Raw genomic sequence first — 21,701 nt, 5'->3', positions numbered from 1 at the left:
TATAACATATGACTCAGAAACTCCAGTCCTGGTAATATGCCCAGAGATAATCTTGCACAGGCCCATAAACAAACAGATACAAGATAAGTTTATCAGCACTACTCGTGAAACTAGGCATTTGAAGGCACCATAGTTGTCCATCACTGAGATCATGAGTAGATAAAATGTAATGATGCATATATAGAATGCTATGAAGCAGTTAGAAATAATGAACTAGACGTAATCAAAGCATGGATAGTTCTTGAAAACATGCCAAGTAAGAAAAAAATACATAGTGCAATATCATTTGTGTAAATTAAAAACACCTGAATACAAAAGGAACTCTGAGTGTTTTAGGGATACAGACATTTTCTAGGAAATAAAACACATTAGCATAGACCCTACAGGGAGGGGGTTGCAGATATGATATAAATTGGAATAGGATTTGAAGAGGAAATATAATAAAATTAAATATGACAAAATCAAACAAGAGAAGAGATAAATAGACTATTTATTATGGAATAGTTTCACATGTAATAAAGGACACTTGGAAATTTCATTGGAATAGTCTGAGTTATTGACCAAACTATTTGTACCTGAAGTTTAAAAAATTTTATGTTACTATTAACTACTAATTGCATAACATGGAAATTGAATTTTATGTAATGTAGAGATCACATTCTTTCAAAGAGCCAACACATCCCTTTGAAAGATTTTGAGATTTAATTTCTGATTCAGGTTTCCTTTGGGCTTTATTATGCTTTTTCTGTTAGCAAACTTTGCCCATAATATTCCCAGCCCCTAATGAATTCAAATATTTATCAAACTTAAACCTGTATATGATATGAAAATATCCTAAAAATAATAGAATGTATTATCTGATCTTAAAGTCCTAGTTTTAGATCTACATTTCTAATGTTCCAATTCCTTTTTTTTCACTTTAAAATATTTTAATGATCTTTATTTATTTTTACTTTTTATTTTTTGGTGCATCAGTGGACTAAGATAAAACTTTAATTTCTAAGAACTTAAATTACCTAATATATTTTTGTTTTATAAACCCACACATAAAGTGAGCGACGTGAAATAATTACACTTTGAAAGTTTGCCTGGCAGAACCAAAACAATGTTCCAGCTGGAGTTCAGACACTTAAAAGACCCACAATGGATTAGGCAGAAACGTGCCTCTTTGATACTTATGTCATCAGTTTTGACCTACTGTGCCGTATCTGTCATGTCTGTTTTTCTTGGCAGACAAGCCATCTCCAGAGGCAGGTCTTCTCTTTTTCCTTGGCAGCATCACCTTCCTAAAGCAGTCCGAAGAACTGCAAGCCTGCAGGCTTCCTGTTTGGTGACCGCCTTGGCCAAGGTCTTCTGTTAGATTTGGCTTATTAAGGGCGTGGTAGATCTGATGAATATTTACCAGTGCTGAGAGAGGAGAATTCAGCTGAAAGTCCTGGCTCACTCCCTCTGAGCTCCAGTTCTGGGGCAGCATCTTGAATGGCACGAAAGACATAGGAGGAGAAGCTGAATTCTCCGGCATCAGGGCGAGAGCTGGGTGGGCAGCTTCCTCCCAGACAGAAATACCGGCAGAGGCCATCGTTCCTCCCTTCCTTCCTTCTTTCCTTCCTTCCTTCCTTCCTTCCTTCCTTCCTTCCTTCCTTCCTTCCTTCCTTCCTTCCTTCCTTCCTTTCTTTCTTTCTTTTCCTTTTTTTTTTTAACATATCTTTACTGATTTTAGAGAGAGGAAGGGACAGGGAGAGAGAGAGAAAAACATCAAGGATGAGAGAGTCCTTGATCGGCTGCCTCCTGCCCCCCCCCCCCCCCCCGCTGGGTATGGAGCCTGCAACCCGGGGATGTGCTCTGACCGGGGACTGAACCTCAGTTTCCTGGATCCTAGGTCCATGCTCAACTGCTGAGCCATGATGGCCAGGCCATTGTTCCTTTCTTAATGATTTTTAAAGTCAATGTACCTTAAGACATTTTTAGGTCAGATCTAAATATTAATTTATTTGTGTTATAAGGTGTACATTACATTTAAAGTATACATTTTATAACTATAAAAATCTTTAACAGACAATTTATCTGTTTTGAACATTTTCAGAACATAATCAATTTCGTGTATTTTCTATTGTTTTGAATACTGATGAGACCTTTGTCCTAAGCCAAACACAGTTTTGTACTTTTGTACAAAAAACACATACTTCCCTCGGCCGGTGTGGTTCGGTTCGTTGGAGTGTTCAGTTTCTCATCAGGGCACATACCCAGGTTTCAGGTTCAATCCCTGGTCAGGGCGCATACTGCAGGCAGCCAATCAATGTTTCTCTCTCATATCAATGTTTTTTTCTCTCTCCCCCTCTCCCTTCCTCTCTCTCTAAAGTCAATAAAAACATATCCTTGGGTGAGAATTAAATCATCATCACCACCATCATCATCATATATAAAATAGACATTATTTAAGTTTGATGATCAATTTTGGAGTAGAGATAGAATAAAATTTTTCTTTAGGCAAAAAAAAATGTAACAAAGAAATCTTGGCTCCAGGATCACAGGTTATTACGGCTGGAAGAGAAACATCAAATGCTAAAAGAATCACTTGTGTTAAAATTTACATGATTTAGTACACTGAAAATATAGCTGTTACTCAATTAATATTTTTGAATTAAGTGCCAAGATACATTATCACAGCATATCATTCTTTTTAAATACCCTTCATCGAACTCCTTGTCTGAAGAAGTGACAGGAAGGTTCAGCAGGCAGGGCCTGCAGGATGGTGCAGACGTGGCTGAGTGAAAGTTTCATCTGCACTTTTAAAATTTTCCCTGGCAATGCTCATGTTGCCTATAATAGGCTCTGGCTGAATAGGTGTCAAGAGGTGTTATATGCCCTTGAGGGTACACACTAGCTGACTTTTAGAGCTGGTGTAGATCAAATGTCAGCATACATATGTATGAACTCATGTTAGTAGGTGGACTACTGAGAATTTATTCTGATTAGTTTCACTTTCAATATCTCATAGTGTAGTGGTCAAGTTTGGTAATGTGTGTTGTAGTACTGACACCAAATATTCAAATTTGCCTTCCTTTAAATCTCTTTAACAAAATACAGCATCCTATATGGAGCCTTTCACAAAATGCCATTCAGAGGTTTATGCTAATTCTGTATATTTAATTTCCTTGGGTTTTTGTTGCCCAGATTTTTTTAGCAGTATTTTTCTTGTTGTCAACTTCTCTGACTGTGATTCTGAGAACATAATTTGTCTCCTGCTTCACTCAGTGCCTGTAGAGAATCTCTCCTGCTGTGTTTCACATGGATCACTTCTGTTTCTTAATAACTCCCCTGGATTTTGTGTTGTGTTCTTTTAGCTGCCGTGAGGTGTAAATGAGCCCTTGCAATTCCTCAGGTGTGAGCTGCGTGGTTTTACATGACTGGTGTAATTTCCAAATTCCTCTGATCCCTGAGATCCTCAAGGCCAGTGATTCACCCATGTTTGTATCTCTGGTATCTAGATCAGAGCCTGAAATATGGAAGGAATTCAATAACAGTTGAAGTAAACAGAAAAAGAAGCAGATTCGAGGCTCGAGTCTGGGAAAGATTTATTCTCATCATCAAATTCACTCCATGCTATATGTTATATTTTGTGCCCTAGTTCTTTTATGGGATATTCGCTACCAAACTTACAACAAAGTAGGAATTGCTATCCTCATTTTATTTAAAAACAAATAACCAAACAAACAAATAGTAAATCTATGCTAAAAGAGTTTGAGCAACTTGCCTGATGTGAAGCAATATTAGGATAAGTAGTAAAAATTTCTCTTTCAAAAAGTTTCAGCTCTTTTATCTAAATCCAGCTGATAGATAAGGAATTTCTTCCAATTCCAACATGGTGTCAATCATGAAAAGCAGAAATATTTGGGGGGGAAGTGCCTGATTACAACAAGAAGTCATTGGATCTTACCTAATTGAGCTTGAATTATTCAACACACCTAAAAAAGTTCTGGTCCTCTAATTGGCACGTAGCCACCAAACAATAGAAAGGTGAAGGAACAAAAAGGAGTGTAGAAGTAATACGGTTCTTTCCAGATGTAACATTCAAGAAGTCGTTGCAAAGATCCAAGATTATAAGGTCTGATTTCGTAAACTGTCCCCCTAGTGTACCACAAACCAAATATAACTCCAGGGACAAAAGACCTACTTCTAAGAATCTTTTCTCATATTGATTCAGTTACCTAGCACCGCATAACAAATCGCCCCAAGATTTAGCGGCCTCAAACAATTTCACTGTATCTCACAATTTTGTTGGTCAAGAAGTTAGCAGGTCTCAGCTGAGAGACTCTTCTGTTTCATGCGCGGGTTAACTGAGATCATCATTAAATAACACAGGTGGGGAGGATGGTCTGGAAGGTCCAAGACCTTTCACCCGCATGACTGGGACCTTGGTAGGAGAGTCTGGAAGGCCGAGTTCAGCTGGAACTGTTGACCAGAGCACCAGCTTATAAATTTTCTCATGTGACAGTTGCAAGGTAGTCATATTTCTTACATGACAGCCTTGGGCTCCCAGGAAGAGTTTTTCAAGAAACGGGAAGTAGATGCTGCCAGTTTCTTAAGGTATGGTCCTAGAAACTGGCACAGTGCTGTTTCTGCCATAATCTATTGGCATAGAGCCCACTATGATTGGAGGTAAGGGGACATATTTCCAGACTCTTTGCTCTTCTGAGAGCAGGTTGAGTGTGTTGCCAGTAGGGCATCTCAGTGTGCACAGAATTTTTCTCATTGTCATTCAATAATAGAATGTGAAGGTATTTTGAGAACAAGTTAGACCAAACTTGACATTTCACAGAAGTAAAAACTGAGGCTCAGTTCTCATGCAAATGATTCATAGGTCAGGCAGAACTACTATTCAGGCTCCTTGGGCCTCTTCAGCTGTACTGACATCATATGTATTTTGTCTGGGTATTTTTTCAAAAGGAATTTTATTAGAAAACTAAAAAGGAGAATCTATTTTTTTTAAATGCCAAATTAACCAAATCTAGAATACCAAACCATAGACTACTGAATTTCTTGAAGGCAGGTTTAAAAGACAAACAACAACCACCAAAGTTAACCAAAATATTAATCTTTAGTTAATAAGTATTCTTATGGCTCAGTCTAAATTGTATTCCTGCCTTTTTTTTCTTACTAAGTTCCCCTCCCTCGCCCCTGTCTCCTTCTCCTTCAGAGGCATCTTTCTAGTCCTTTGTCTTGTTTTTCTCTTAGTTCTTCCTGTGTCCATGATAGTTCTGGTCATTTCAGTCTAATGGGACCACTGGCTCTTAATTGTTTACAATGTAATTTCTGTTGAAAACAGTGCCTCTTCTTTCCATAGGACTTTGCTGACATATTAGTCTCTATGTCCAATACCCAGTAGAAAACCTATAAAAGGCAAATCAACTTCAGATTTTATCTTAACCTATTGGCAAACATAGTTTTCCTGAACTTCCTCAAACTGCTTGCCTGGTTATTGAGGATACACGTGATACATAGCAATTAAGTAGGTAAGGTTAAAATACCGAGGTGTGTAATTAATGCATTTATTCATTTAAATGACCTTACAAATAACTGAAAGAAATTGGGTCACTGTTAGAAGTCCCATTCCAAGAATTCTCATTCAGTCAAGGTGACGACCAACCGTCTGAAACTACACAAACAAATTGAAAACATTTTTGTAGTGCTTTTCTGTAGCCTATTCTCACTGAGGAAATAACACCTACTTTATGCGATCACTATCTATAAGCTCTAGTTGTAATACTGAAAGCACAGTCAAAATTCTTTAAATAAATCAACAAACACTCCTCCACTTGTCAGGGCTGTTAAGAGTATGTGGCAGTAGCAGCTGGGTAAAGAGAAAGGACGAAAAATGTTATCAGTGACTTCTGATTTATCAGAGGCATACAATGAAACAATCGACACCTTCTACACGGTCCTAAAGATTTTAATTCTAAATAAATGACCAACATTCCTTGGGCACCTCTGCACTCCTAACAGCAGCACATGCGTAACAGAATCTCTTTGCAGTGGGTTTGATAGGTGGCCATTTCCCACTGGCCGGCTGTTTGCTCCAGGAACTTCAGCTTCCTCACATTTCCAGGTTAGAAAGTATGAATACAAAAGTACAGGAAAATAAAAATTCCTGAGGTTCTATTACCCAGAGATAAATATAAATACCTAAGGAGTGATTTTTATAATTTAGTATTTCATTTAATATAAAAACATAATGTGATTTTTTTCATGTCTGAATCCTCCTCTTCTACAGCATCTTTTTCGAAGAGCTGAGTAGCATTCTACTCTGTGGCTGGTTCATAACAATGCACTAATTATTGACCATTTACATTAATTCCAATTCTCTGATAATAAAAAAGATGCAGTCATTGATATCCTAAAAGTATATGCATTGCATACATTTATGAGTATTTCTTCATGACTAATGATTAGATAAAATAAATGGAATCTCTGGGCCAAAAAGTTTGCACATTTTAAGGCTTTTACTGTATATTTTCAGATTGTATTCACAATCTACTTATTTTTATTCTGTTCACATTGCATGAGATATTCATTTTCCCCATACACTGACTAACATTAATCAGCATGTTTTTATCTCCCTTCTCTCATAACATTTTACTAAAATAAAAATATGTGAACTGCCCTGGCCTGTGTGGCTCAGTTGCTTGGAGCACCATCCGGTACACCAAAAGGCGACAGTTTAGATTCCTGGTTGGGAAGGTTCTGGAGGCAGCCAGCCGATGTTTCTCTCTTACATCGATATTTCTCTCTTCCCTCTCTCTCTCTGAAAGATCAATTTAAAAATTTTAAAAAATAAATAAAATAAAGAACATGAACTAAAAGTGTTTGTGTATGTTTATGTTTGTTTATAATGGAAAAAGACACATCTGTATGAAAATTTTTCTCAACTTTCAAAGGATAGAGTGTGGTAGGTTGGGTAAGGAAGTACTGACTGGAGTGGAGAAATCACACAGTGAGTCAATGAATTCACCCTGTGGAACCCCTCTGAGGTGGCAAGAAGGCTCTCAGCCTGCTGCAGGCCCACTTCCCTAGACCACACAAGTAGATAACTATTTCCCCACTCATACGCCCACACCCCTCACCAATAAAGGGGCCAGAAGGTTATTCTCTGTATAATTTGAACCAGAGAAGCTCCAGATACAGGAGAGTCAGTTGAACGGAGGACCACAATGAGGCCAGGGGCTAACAACATGGGATTAAAAGAACTGTTACATATTGAATTATTACATAAACTCCTGTATTAGTTTCATCACTCTGCTGTAACAAACTCAGTGGCTTGAACTTACAGAAATGTATTCTCACAGATCTGCAGGCTAAAAGTTCAAGATCAAGGTGTAAGCGGGATTGGTTCCTTCTAAGGCCTGTGAAGGAGAAAGTGCTTCACCTCTCTCTCTCCTGGCCTCTGGTGGTTTGCTGGCAATCTTTGGCATTCCTTGGCTTCTGCTGCATCACCCTAATCTTTGCCTTTATCATCTCGTGGCATTCTGCACTGTGTGTGTGTGCGTGTGTGTGTCCCCGAATTTCCCCTTTTCACAATGAACCAGTCATAATGGATTAGGGGACCATTCGACTCCAGTATGATTTTATCTTAATTAGTTACATCTGTAAATGATTATTTCCAAATAAGGTCACATCCTAAGATGCTGTGGGTTAGGACTTCAATGTATGAGTGAAAGACAAGGGGAGGGGTGGAAAGAGACATAATTCATCTCATAACAGCTTCTGTGCTCATCCTGTCTGGGAATTCCAGTAACTGGGCATCTTATAAACATCCTTGCCCCCTCCCTGTGAGTTTGAAGAAACTGAGAGCACTTAGATAAAAGATTTTCAAAATCTGACATTTGGAGTTCTTCAAAGATTGTGCTTTGCTTCTGATTATTCTACCTGTTGCGAAGTCCCATGAGCACAAAGATTCTAATCAGCTACTTGGTTCTTTTTTTAAAAAAAATGTATCTTTATTGATTTCAGAGAAAGGAAGGGAGAAAGAGAGAAAAAGAGAAAGAGAGGCATTAATGATGAGAGAGTCATTGATCAGCTGCCTCCTGCACACCCCTGACTGGGGATGGAGCCCTCAACCCGGGCATGTGCCCTGACCAGGAATCGAACCACGATCTCCTGGGTCCTAGGTCGATGCTCAATGGCTGAGCCCCGCCCCGCCGGGCTGCTATTTAGTTCTTAAATATGAATGAGCATCCAAGAATCACTAGATACCTAAATACTTAAATAACATTTCCCAGGGAAGAGACAGACTGAAACAAGGAGTCAGAAGTAGAGGGGCCTGAAGGCAACAGAGACAGTGCAGGAGCAAAAGAAAGCTTTTAAAAAATTATAATAAATAGTCACAGAGAGAGGAAAGAAAATACTGCCATCATAAACTTAAAATGGGATGCTATGAAAAGGAAATGTTCAGAAAGTAAGGAAGAGGTGTTAGAAATAAAAAGCTGAATAGGATAAATGGAGGAGAGTAGACTGTCAAAGAAATAACATAAATATAATACAAAGAAATATATATTCCATTTATTTTCCTGGAAACCTTCCTTCCCAGACCTCTTCTTGTTCCAATCTGAACCTGTTTTTCTCTAGGTTCAATCCGGTGGTCATCCTGGGATGCCTTTGCTGCTTTTCTAGCAGTATATTATAAATTTAATCTAAAAATAATCTAAAACCACCTGATAAACTAAGGAACAACATTTTTAAAAGCTCTAGATTTCTTAATACAATACTAATTACAGAAAGACAATGAAGCAGTGCTTTCAAGTTATCAAAGAAAATTATTTTTAACCGTCTCAGCCGAAGTTTCAATTAATTGTGAAAGAATGATGAACTTATTTTTCAGTCAAGCAAGATACCAAGAAAATAAACCTTCCATATATTCTTTCTTACGAGGCTTTTGGAGGACGTGCTTAAGCCAAGGAATGGATTAAGCAAGGTACAGGTTATGGAATACAGGAAAGGAAAGATCTAGGCAGAAAAGTAGCAAAGCAAAGGGACACCTGAGGATGAGCCTTTTGGATCTAGAGAAAAATCGGTTCAGATTTGAGCAGGACGAAAGAAGGCTGAGAAGGAAGGTCTCTGGGAAAGTAAATGATATTGATAGTTTGACATATTTAAGCATTTGAAAGTTATCTGCCACATATAGATATATAGGTATTTGTCATATCTCTTGGTGCATTTGAAAAAAAAACCAAGCAAATAAAAATTCATAAAATAATAAAAATGGATAAAACTTTAAGAAAAATTTATGAGAAAGGAAATAATCAAGGTACACTATTTGGTTCAGTGGTGAACAATCATCTTCATGACCATAAAAATGGAAACATTTTCTATTGACTTTAACTACATAAAAATTCTATGGTGAGAAAAAGTGTGGGATGATGGTAGTGTAAGAGAACAAAATCTTCATTTGTAAGCATCATATCTAAAATTGATGTCAAAATTGTAGTATAAGCAAATCATTCAGAGACAAAAGTAGAAAAAAGCAGGTGATAGGAGAATTAAAGAATAGGGAAGGGTGAGAGGGTGAGACAGGGATTACCGATTATAAATCATTTAGCATTATCTGACTTAAAACTATGTGCATGCATTATTTTTACAAATAAATTAAAAATTATATAAGCAGATAAAATACCCAAATATGATGAATGTAATTTGAGAGCACATCTATAAATGTTATTTCTTTTCTAAATGTAATATATTGATACTCTCCACAGACTTAAGAAAACAATTAAGTCAATCAGATATTTATAATATTAGCAACATTGTGAATACCAGTTAACAAGCACAAAACTCAATGTGACAGACACTAAAAGACAACTTAGTGAGTTTAAGATTAATTGCAGTTAATTGCAGTTGCTAACAATTTTATTGGAAAACCTATTTCTGTAGAAATTAGAATCTGGGGTCATGGGCATGTATAACTTGGCAAAGATACTAGATGCAACTTTCTGGCGGCATTTGCAGCCTGAATTACAAAACTCCGCTCCATTGATTGGGTATGTCTAAAAATGTGGATTAACGACCACATGGATTGTAGACATGAATCTGCTGCTTAGACTCTCGTAATCTCCCTCACCCTGGCGGGGCTGCTCAGGTGGTTGGAGTGTCCTGCTGTGCACCGAAGGTTCCCGATCCATGTTTCTCTCTCCCTTCCTCTCTAAAATCAACAACAACAACAACAAAACATACCCTTGGGTGAGGGTTAAAAAAAACTGTGGCCCTCAGTAAATTAACATTTTGTTCTACCCAAAAGTGCAGCCCTGAAATTAAACAAGGGTTAGGGATGAAGCATTTGCGGAGAAAAGAAGAAAATCAGACAGGAAAGAAATATTAAGAACAGATGGCCATTGATATGGAGGAAGATCGCAACTTGATTGTTTTGTTCCTAATATACTGAGGAGTAAAGAAATTACTGTCGTGTCAGTGAGCAAGGAGATGCTAGGCCATCCCCCAGGAGGAAAAGAGTAAGAGTTCTGATAACAAATAGTTACTGGACATGGAGTTCCAATTCTGATCTAATGCTGGTTTTCTGAAATAGGAAATTAAGGTATTATATAGAATTTATAAGTTATAAAGAACTACCTGATGATACTTTATGACATTCAAAGTATTTCCATTAACTGACAGATTTTGAAACATGTCTACATGGTTTTAGCAGTGATCAATTTGTTTGTTATAGGCATTATTGAAGTAGCGCAGAGGAAGGTGTACAATTACTGTGAGCAACTAGAATGTTTAGGCAGTTTATAGAAGAAAAGTACAAGGATATTAAAGTAATAGCTTTCAAATCGACTCCACATTACATATTTACTAATGGGAAAAAGATGACAACTTTGTAAATGCACAACTACATTTTATAAAAGTAAATTTTAAAGAATTAAAAAGATGTTATAAAATATTTGTTCAGCAATTAAAATTCTTCAATATTCTCATTAATAAGGTAGATGAATTGTGATATTGCTGTTCTTTACAATTTGAATATAACTTGTACAAGCAGGTTTCAGTAAAAGTCTACTTCATATTTATGTGTGTGACAAAGGTAACATGTGCTTGTTGTATGTAAATAAGTCAATGTACAGGGGTGTAGAAAAAGGCAAATATTTTCTTCTGCCCCATTCAATATCACCAGTCAGTAATCTTTTTTAAGATTTTAAAAACTGATTTTTAAAGAGATGAGGGAGAGGGAGAGAAACATCTATGTGAGAGCAAATATGGGTCGGCTGCCTCCTGCATGCCCTCTCCTGGTGACGGAACCGGCAACCTGGACATGTGCCCTGACCTGAAATCCAACCAGCAACTCTTCAGGGCACGATGCTGCCCAACCAACTGAACCACACCTGCCGGGGCAGTAATCTTAACATACCGAGTGTGTCCATTACTTCATATAAACATAGTGCAATTATATAGCATTGTTTCTTTTTTTTCTCAAAAGGGAGAAAATAGGGTGTGTGTTTTTTGTTTGCTTGTTTTTCATCCTCACCAGAGGATACGTTTTTTTTATTGATTTTTAAAGGGAGGAAGGGAGAGAAACATCAATGTGAGAGAGAAAAATCGATGGGTTGCCTCCTGTGCACACCCCCACTGGGGATAGAACCTGCAGTCTAGGTATGTGCCCTGATGGAGAACTGAACCCAAAACCTTTTGGTGCATGGGACAACACTCCAATCAACTGAGCCACCTGGCCAGGGCACACTATGTGATTTTTTAAAACTTTAGCAATATTGTAGAAATCTCGATTATAATTTTAGATCACGTGAAGTCTCCGTAACATGGTTGTGTCATAATTTTTAGACCACTCCCCAATAGCTGGGCATTCATAGCATTTGTTTAATATGATAGTATTAAAATAAACTTCCCTTTATATATATCTCTCTACATATTGACTACTTTGTTCTGTATATTCATGAAAGTAGAATTTTAAAAATAATGCATAAAATTATTACTATTGAATACATAGCATGGTAAGAAAAAATTCAGAGGAAAAAGGCATATAAAAACAATGTTTTCCATTACATTGTTTTCCATTTCCTTTTATACTTAAGCAAACAGAAAAGTTTGGAGAGTCTGCTATCTAATATATACATAAACAGCTCAGGAGGTTGGGTTATAATCATTGGTTAATGTATGATTAAGTACTAGACAATATTCAAACTCTGGATTTACCATGGACATTGAATTAAAATGTGTGGAAGGTTCTTATTTTACAGGCATTTAAATGGATCAATTCTATTGCTTAATAGATTTTAACCTGGAAATTGATATTTTATAGATTACAGACTACCAGATTTTCAAAGAATATGTAGACCATTTAATTTGCAAATTTTCAATCTTATTGCTGTTTTTTTTTTTATGAAATAAGACTTTGACAAGATGAAACCAGAGATAACTATTTGGCTTCTAACTAGCCTCATGGGGAAAGCTTAAGGAGTTGCTTGGATAAAACAATGTGCACCCCTTCCTCCATATTATGACAATGAATCATCACTAGAATTAAACAGATATTTGAATTTTCTCTGATGTGCACCCCTTGGCTAGAGTAGTATCAGGCACATGATAGGGTCTCAATAAATAAGAAGTCAAAGACATTGACTTTTATTTATTTTTTAAATGATTTTATTAATTTTATAGAAAGAAGGGAGAGGGATAGAAACACCCATCGGCTGCCTCCTGCATACCTCCTACTGGGGATCGAGGCTGCAACCTGGGCATGTGCCCTGACAGGGAGCTGAACTGGTGACCTCTTGGTTCATGGGGTCGAGGCTCAACCACTGACCAACACTGGCTGGGCAAAGACATGGGCTTTTAAACATTTATTTTAGCCCATCATTCCAACATTTAAATGAGCAGTAAGCATTTACTCTAAATAGTATGTATATAAAACCATTAAAACATAACATATTGGAGGAGTAATTAAAGTCATGCCATACATATCAAGTGCATCCCATCGTAAGTCAGTACTATTCTACTTTCCAGTTTTAGATTTCACAGGGCTAGGTTAGCAGCCTGATCCTGGGAGCATCTTTGCACCATGACATACCATATTACAGGTGTGTACTACAACTCAATTTACACAGAAAAAAAAAGGAACTGTTATGAGACTCAGAGGCGCATACATTCAATTGGTTTACGTTTAATAAAGATTACAATGGGATTCTTTAGGAAAAATGAAGACAGGTCTCTGGTGGGTTATATATTAACCTGGAAGCAGACGTATTGCCTGTATTTCTTAAGGTCCTTTCTACCATTTTGATTCCAGGAAAAATAATTATTTTACAAATTTATTACTTTTTTTGCCAAATAGAGGTAAATAGAAGTTAATTTGACAAATAGAAGTGGATAGCCCTTAAAACTATGTAAAACTACTAAAAGGCAATTTTCAACTTTTATGTGTTTTTTGGGTTTTTTTGCACCCAGTGTCAAATTAAGGACATAGCAAATCTTTCAGAAACCCAATAAAACTTATGCAAATTAGGTCCATCTTTGATAACTGGTATTTTCTAAAAGTAGAAAATGAAAACGTTTCCATTTAAAAGCATTGATTAAGCTTATTTAAATATTATCTATGTAATTTTTGTAGAAAAGGATTACCTATATCTATGATGTAATTCTTACTAGACAGACTACATGCTTTTATATTAGGCATAAGAATGAATAATGCTACAAAGAGATATAACAGGGAAGTAAAACTCAATTAGTAAAATTCTGTTCATCTTTTGGAATTATGTTATTCACTCACAAAACAAAATGTGCTTTCAAAAACTTCTGAAACAAATTCTCTTTGAAATTTATTTCTAAAAGTCACAGAAACAAAACTTTAAAGGCGACATTTATACTAATACATGCATGAACAAAAAAAAAAAAACCAAACAAGCACGAATACAAAAATGAACATAGTAAAATTTAATGGGTACAGTATTCTGGATACAAGCAGAATACCACTAGGTAAGAATTATATTTACCTCAGAAGTCTATGACAGTATAGATTCAGATAAATCAAGGTTTAAGATAGCCACTTCACTATTCACATTTTAATCAGAGCTGACCAGATGCTAAAGCAATTTATTTTAGGATAAGACTTTCAATGAAATTATAGAACAAATCTTCCATTTAATGAAGGTGATATGTACTCATTTAAAAGCAGTTGGGGCAAGTCAAACCATGGAGAGCCCTTACAAAGACAGAGCACCAAATGGATTTCCTGTGGCTTTCATTTAGAGCCACTTTAAATTTATTTTGTTTAAATGTGTTTTCCATTAACATCCATATACAAATTCTTTCAGGCAAAAGTTTTAACATGGATCTTTCTGCTTAGAGATCTTGCCAACTGTTACTTACAATAGTTTTTAAGCAATAAATACTTCAGAACAATCCCAAGCCAATACTTAATTGGTTACAATTCTAAGATGCAGAACTATTTCTTCAAAGGTTTTTGGTCCCTGAAAATTCAGTAGGGCCAAATGCATTAACTGGAAGTAGCATTTGTTTAAAAATAAACCGTGTAACCCAAAAATGATAATGAATAAAATAACTATTTAGGCTCTCACACACAATCTTTCTAAAATTTCACCCTGTAAGAAATTATTACAATGTCCTTCAGGCTTGCTATATGCCCCATAGAATCAAAAGAAACCAACAAAGAATTTAACATTTCAACTGGCTAGGAACTATTTACTGTGAGCATAAAGTGAAATTCTGGAAGACATACTACTATACTTCAAGAAAACACTATTAACAGTTAAGCATGTGTTGAAGGCAGTTTATAAATGAAACATTACAAATCTTATGTTTATGCATACAACTTATAAAATAGAAAATGCTATTTTCCCAAATAGTATATCATCACACTAACACTATATAGTTAAGACTGAAAGCTTCTGTACACACGTCCACTATACCTCGACAGCAGTATATGCGCCTCTTAGATATTCTCATTTGTTAACTGACATATGCCAATCATGGTTTCACAGATCTGTACGTTTGAGCAGGCTAAAGCAATTATTCTGCTTTATCTATTTAACTATGAGACAAAGTTAACCATATTTAGGGAACAAAAAGTTTTATAATCAAGTAAAGGAACACATTAAACCTCCACAACAGGATGAAAAATGCTTCTATGGGCATGATATAATCCTAGCAGAAAGATGGACTATGCCCCTAGATATGGTGTGTGTGGGAAAGGTTTGGAGCCTGGTAAGATACATTAAGATATATGGGACCTAAATGATCATCATATCTATAATAACTACTAGAAACTCAAATGTGAATTATTGGTATTTTTCCAGTGGAACGTCATCCAGTTTACAGCTTGGGACTACTCAAAACTGTTCTGCCACTATAGGTTTGCTCTCAGTGCAAATTAATATCCAAACAATAGGGAGCTGTCTGAATCACATGGAATTTTGAAAAATTAGAATGATTGCATATCTAACCTTATTTTTGTACCCTAAAAATAGTGCTATAAAACTCAATTATTTTCCCAGCTTCTTAGACTTTTTATCCTCATAGATAATTCAAATTAAACATGGTTGCCTGCAAATTCTTTACTAAAAGACATAAAAGCAAAGTACATTTTGGTTATGTTTTGCTGCTGGTCTCCTCATGAATGTGCTTTATCAATGAGAGCACTACTCTAGGCATTTATTGTGCTACTTTTAATATAACTGAACATGAGGAAAATTGGTAGTTCAAATTTTCACAAATGATTTCTTTTTTGGTGGCAGGCTTATTTTAAAATTAAAAAAAAAAACAACCCCAAAATTCACATCAAATCTAAAATCGGATGGACACTTTGACAACCTGAACTAGGAACTTAAGAAATTTAGACATGGAAAGCTGTTTCTGAAAAATATAAAATCTAACTTTGCTCTTATTCACTTTGGCTTTTCTTTTATAAATGAAGATTTGTGGTAAAATAAGCTTAAAGATAACTCCTGCTGTTAACATAGGGCATCATTTGTCAGTGCCTTGTAATAGAAATATATTTTATAAGTATTTTAACTTGAATGCTTTCAAAGAATTTAAGTTTTTAAAGCTCTACTTCAAGTTTTCAGCTGTTTAGTTTTTAAAAAATATAATTTGGGTCTCTGATAACCTTAAATAGTGAGGTTCAGATAGCGATCATTTCTTAACATGGTTGACCTCTAACAGAACTGATTATTGCCTCACCCAAACAGTTATGCAGAATTCTGCCAGATCTCCACTGCAGAAATCTTGCCAGTATTTTTAGACAACTGTTTACTATCCATTTAAAAACTTTGTACCACCAGAGGCAAAGCACATAAAAGTGAAAGTAATCTTGTTTCTAGTCTACTTATCCTAACTAAACTCTTACAAAACTTTATGGAAAAATTAAGGTATAGAAAGTAATTTCCTTATTTTCTGATCTGTCAGCCAAAATATTACTAGTTTTCTGTGTAAAAACAGAAAACTCAATAATAAAATGTCTACCTGTTTAAATTAAAAAGATAATCCTGAAGGAAAAAGTTTACAAACTCAAGATGATGCTTGAAATGAAAGCTATGGTTCAAAAATGTGTGTTTATGGTAAGAGACTAAAATCGTGTCACTGCAAAATTCCCTATGGCTTTTGGCACGGACATGAAAAGATTTTAGTCTTTTGGTCACCTGAAGCTGTTACTAAATATAACAATAAGCCTTTAAAAAGGGGGGGAAAGACAGTGAGGAACTGAAGGATAGTTAAGGTAACTACATCATATACAAGTAAAGCGTAGTTTGAAGTAAACAGTCATTTTCTGCTAAGGATCTGAATATACAAGAACAGTTTACCACTATTACTTCCATTTTGAGGAGGACCCTCTAATCAGAAAGAATTCCTTTAAGTTACTGTGAGTGGTGTTGCCTGGCAGCAGCTTCAATTCCCTAGGCTAGTCTTCAATCCAAGTAATTAAGTACTCTCACAAGGAATAATCATACATGGCAATAGGGTAAAAAAGCAGGGCAGTTCTTCCATGCACAAACATTTCAAGAGAAAAACCTTCAATTTTAAAGATAACCATCAGGTTTAAGGTATTCTAGCACACTCTAAACCCTAAGTTTTGTTTTATACCATTGGTGACTAAAATTAACAGTAAGTTTTATGGTGAATTTTTTTTTGCCTGCAACTATATACACATTGAAAAACTATTCTTCATCACATGATTTTAAACGAAATAAATATAAAAAATGAACCATACAATCAATACATAACTTTAACACTCCACATTATTTATCTTGATCACAATGGTGGTAACCTCCTGGTCAACAATCTTGTGAGTTGAGGAGCTGATTCTCATTCTCATATCCATCAGGCAGATATGCTCTCCTCAGCTGGTCTGACTTAGGTATGGAGCCTCCATTCTTCACATGGCGAGACAGGAAAGCACGGACGGCCGGGTGATCAGCCTTCTCAAGTGGGATGTTGGCTTCCAGGCACATTTTCACAAAGTCCTGGATAACACTGACTTTCTCTGTTTGCGCAGTACTGTTGCACTGAAGGGATGCAGTTAGGGGCCTTTGCTTCTTTCTCACATTCTGCTCTTCAAATTCTGCCTTCCTCTTGGTATGAGTCTTTGACTTGAGGTGGTCACTAATGGCAGACTTGCGAACATGATTCAGAACCACATTGCAAGAAGTACAGAAGAGTTTTCCTCCATCTTCGTGCAGCTCACCTCCAAACTCAGTGACTCGATCCAGGGGAGTCACATACAAAGCAGTCTTAGACCGGTTTCGAGCAGGTGGTGCTGTCACTACAAATCTTTCCATTCTGACTTTGAATAAGGTTCTTCCAAGACAAGAGAAAAGATAAGTGTTATAACAACAGTTCACCTGGGAAGCAACTAACAGTAAAAGAAAAGTTTAAACAATTTTAAGATTAAAGATTTCAGATAATTTAAATTAAAAGACCGTGTGCCCATTAATAGTAACAACCACATTAATTCCTTGAATTTGACGAAATTCAAATAAATTAGAACTATGAGAAAAAGAACTGCACCTATCTCAGATGTCACTATCTTTGAGAAAAATCTAATCACAGGTCAATATTTAGGGTATTATATTAATTTCATCCAATCTAGATATGTATTCAAGTTTAACAGAGCTTCTTTTCCTTCACAGTTCCAGGGTAACTGATTTTAGGAACACAACCATAGGGAATTGTAAACAAAGTTTGTTCAAACAGGTGGAAAAATAAACTGGCATAATTGTATATGAAGATAAATATAATTTCCATTACTGCTCAGAGAAAAAAAGTAAAACCCAAGAAAGCAGACTAAACATATCAGAAATATTAAATTTTAAAGCCAAAATAGAATTCAAAGTAAATAATTTTTAATGCATATATACCTCTACTAAGTTTTCCAAAAGGTGATGATCAAGATATATGCAAAGCACTTTTTCTAACACTTTTTTTCCTTTTTTCCATTAAAGACTAATACTTACATTTGCTAATATTTATTTCATTTGTTAACTAGTAAGTTAGAACAAAACCAAGAACTCATTAACTTAGTGCCTAGTATATGACAGATGCTCAATCACAATTTGTTGAATAAATAAATGATTTCTTCACTATTTTTTCAACTATTTAATTCAGAAGCAGAATAATTTCTAAATTTATCCTAATAACAGACATTTATGATTATTGCCAAAACCATGGACACTGAAAACTTGAGATACTGAACAAACGTTATTGGTGGCTACCATTTGTTCCCTGGGGCCATGCCTTTGAGTTAAGCTCTTACATCAACCTAGACATAAGAAATTAAAATGAATTTGATATAATTCAAGAAGGAATTCTGTTCTATATAAATATCATAGAGATAAATTAAGTGTGCTCTGAAGAACTATGCTTTATAAGTGTAATCAGAAATAGTGGTGTTAATCCACACTAGAGAATTCATAGCTGAATAATATAAAATCTCTCTCAAAAGAACTTTAAATTGCCAATGTATTAGACACCTACGGACATAAACTCAGAGGACTTAATGTTTCACAGAAATTCTGGAAAGTATTTTAAAATTTTGGTTCTAACAGGTTTAATTTTTTCTATTAAAAATCTGTTTAATGTATGGCTTTCATGTGACAAATACTGTGTTTGGCTACAGATTTTCAATGGCAGGTAAGGCAGATCATTCCTGCCTAATAAATAGTGAATTACCACTATACGTCTGTACTTTAAGTTAATGATTTGTATTTTATACATCTATGGCAAATCAGTCCCAATTACTAATGGCTCTAAACTAGTTATAAAAACATTAAATATTTGTGCCCAGTAATGCCTAAATCTTTCTATGTGAAAAGTCTTCAGTCTTTAAATAGTTGAATTTCAAACTTGAAAAAAATTCATGTTCCTTTCTCTCTGAAGCAAAAAATACTCAATTACTTGGGAGATAATATGAAAGGCCTATACATTCCAATGTCTTGAAACTTTCAAAAGTCTGCTTGTGCTACTGCAGAGGCAAATATCTACCCAGTAGAGGATGCTCGAGTTTACACATCCTAAGAACAAAAGTGTTTTCAACAGAAGGTAAAGATATTTTAATGCGGAAGTTAAAAACAGCAGGAACTACCCAACAAAAGAGAAGCGGCAAATCACTTACTAGAGCAAAATAAAAGTAGTTTTCAAGTTTAAATGTTTACCGGATTAGTTTCCAGTTTTTTTCGTCTTGATACTTAGTAGTAAAGGGCCCCCAGCGCAAAACCAGAGACGCATGAAATCCTGGCACTTTCCGTTTGTTCAAACCCGAGACGCTTTCAAATCAGTTTTTCAACAAGTGGTGGTGGGGAAATAGTTTCTGGGCTTGCACCCTGTTTTCCCTGAGGTGCTGGGAAGTCATGCCTTTACTGTAAAACACGAAAACAAATGGAAAGAAAAAATGGGGGGAGGGAGAAAAAGAAGGGTGTATGAAAATGTGAACATCAACTGCCACCATGCAGGCGGCTTTAAAACCTCTCCCTTTAGGAAACTCTACACCTCGAATCTGGAGCCCAGCGTTTTCCCCCAACACTCCTCAACCCACTCCCTTCACAGCCGTCTGTCCCGTTTTGCACCTCGTCGCCCGCCCCAGGCCCCAGGGTTCCGGAGATGGAGGGAAAGGCGGGGCGCGGGACGTCCTCGCAGTCTAGACTCCCTCCTCCGGCGCCAGCCCCTGCACGCCGGCGCCCTAGCGCCCCTGCCCCGCTAGTTGTGCAGGGCCGAGTCCCAGCAGCCGGCCGTGGGCCCGGCAACTCGACGGCCGACTCGGGGGCAGTCTCGGGGGAGGAGGCGGTAGGCGCCTGACGGGGCGGCCGCAGTCAGGCTTCCCGTCTCCTCCCTTTTCCTCCCGCCGACAACGACGCCCCGGCTCCGCCCCCGGCTCCCGCTTCGGGAAGGCAGGCCCCGGGCCCACAGCCTGCACCAACGGCCGGGCCCACCCTCGGCCTCCCTAGCTTCTCGTTACCGTAGGATCCGGGTGGCCTCTAGGGGAAGTGGACGAGACCCGGCCAGAGAGGAAAGAAGGAGGGAAAGAAAAAAAGAGCAACGGGGTGAGGGAGGAGGAGGACGCGTCGTCGCTGCCGCCGCCGCCGCCGCCGTTGCCCGGTCGAGCCCCGCGGCGGCCGCCGTGTCCCCCACCGCGCCCCGTCCTCCTGCGCCGCCTATGGCAAAGCTCGTAGGCGGTCCCCAGCAACCGCCGAGCAGCAGTGACCAATTGACAGCGGGTCTATCGAACCGACGGCCCACTTGGCCAATGGTAGTGGAAAGGCGGGCATGTAAATGATTGGCGACTAGATTTCTCCAATAAAAACTGGGGGCGTGGGTGGGCGGAGCCGGAAGTAGAGCCCCAGACGAGAGGCCTCAGTGGGCCTGGGGCGGAGAGAAGGGGGAGGGAACTAGAGGAGGAGGAGGAGGTTAGCCCAGGCTGCTACAGCGGCGGCGGCGGCGTAGGGGCTGGTACGCGCTGGGCGGCGAGAGCCTCATGGCGGAAGAAGAGAGCGACCAAGAGGCCGAACGCCTCGGAGAAGAGCTCGTGGCCATTGTGGAGTCCCCTCCAGGCCCTGCGGGGCTTAGAGTTGCGGGCGACGGCAACGACGGCACTGGCGGCAGCAGCTGCGGTGGCGGCGTCGTCGGGATCAGCAGTCGGGATTACTGCCGACGCTTCTGTCAGGTGAGGCGTCTGTCGGCCGCTCGGACTTGTCACCCGGGTTCTGGGCCTCCCTGCGTCTCCAGGCCTTCTAGTCCTCGAATCAGGGCTCTGTCCGGTGTTTCCTCCGCCAGCCCAACAAGGAGAGCGAGGGTGAAGCTCCCCCCTCCACCTATCCGGCTTGGGTGGGGGGCGGGGAGCGGGACGGGGGTGACCCGCGGGTTTAGGGTTGCTGAGAAAGTGAGAGTTTGTCGGGGGCAGGGGGGCTGGAGAGGAGGGTCAGCTGGCAGGAAGGCTCTGTAGTACTGACATGCCTCCCCTTCCCCAGACAGACCCCTTTCTGCCCGAGGGTCCCGCCTTCTTGTGTTTCCTACCCAGTTCCTTCTCACTTCATTTGGAATCTCTGGCAACATTTCCTGCCTCCCCTTCTCCGCCCCTTGTCCCCCGTAGTCTCCCCTTTTTCGGAGATCGGAGGCATGCCTTGTCTCTACCGCTCCCCCGCCTGTCATCGCCACCCCTCCCCCTTTGCTAGGGTCTCCTGTCATCCCTTCGC

General features: G+C 38.2%; 2 protein-coding genes across 4 annotated transcripts in view; one reads left to right on the top strand and one right to left on the bottom strand.

The window, feature by feature from the left end:
* Positions 1-13,912: 13,912 nt before the first annotated feature.
* Positions 13,913-20,661, bottom strand: CGGBP1 (CGG triplet repeat binding protein 1). 2 transcript variants are annotated; one of them, XM_081138123.1, is made up of 3 exons: positions 20,468-20,661; positions 19,628-19,871; positions 13,913-17,814 (listed from the first exon to the last, which is right to left on the bottom strand). In XM_081138123.1, exon 3 carries the CDS (start codon positions 17,793-17,795, stop codon positions 17,292-17,294), a length of 504 nt encoding a protein of 167 aa, XP_080994249.1. In that variant the 5' UTR covers positions 17,796-17,814; positions 19,628-19,871; positions 20,468-20,661; the 3' UTR covers positions 13,913-17,291. The 2 variants fall into 2 exon arrangements, with proteins under 2 accessions (XP_080994249.1, XP_080994248.1); XM_081138122.1 differs by having other exon boundaries at positions 19,668-19,871.
* A 169-nt stretch (positions 20,662-20,830) lies between these two features.
* Positions 20,831-21,701, top strand: part of ZNF654 (zinc finger protein 654) — a 79,529-nt gene continuing 78,658 nt past the window's right edge. The window contains exon 1 of one of the 2 annotated variants that reach the window (XM_081138081.1): positions 20,831-21,172. In XM_081138081.1, coding sequence (XP_080994207.1) covers positions 20,984-21,172 — 189 coding nt within the window. In that variant the 5' untranslated portion in view covers positions 20,831-20,983. The remainder of the gene's footprint in view (positions 21,173-21,701) is intronic. The other variant, XM_081138082.1, reaches the window with a different exon arrangement.

The sequence above is a fragment of the Miniopterus schreibersii genome (assembly GCF_964146895.1).
Source record: "Miniopterus schreibersii genome assembly, chromosome: 5".
Taxonomy (NCBI): Eukaryota; Metazoa; Chordata; class Mammalia; order Chiroptera; family Miniopteridae; genus Miniopterus; species Miniopterus schreibersii.
The sequence above is the reverse complement of the archived record's forward strand: the minus strand, read 5'-3'. Positions and strand labels throughout refer to the sequence as shown.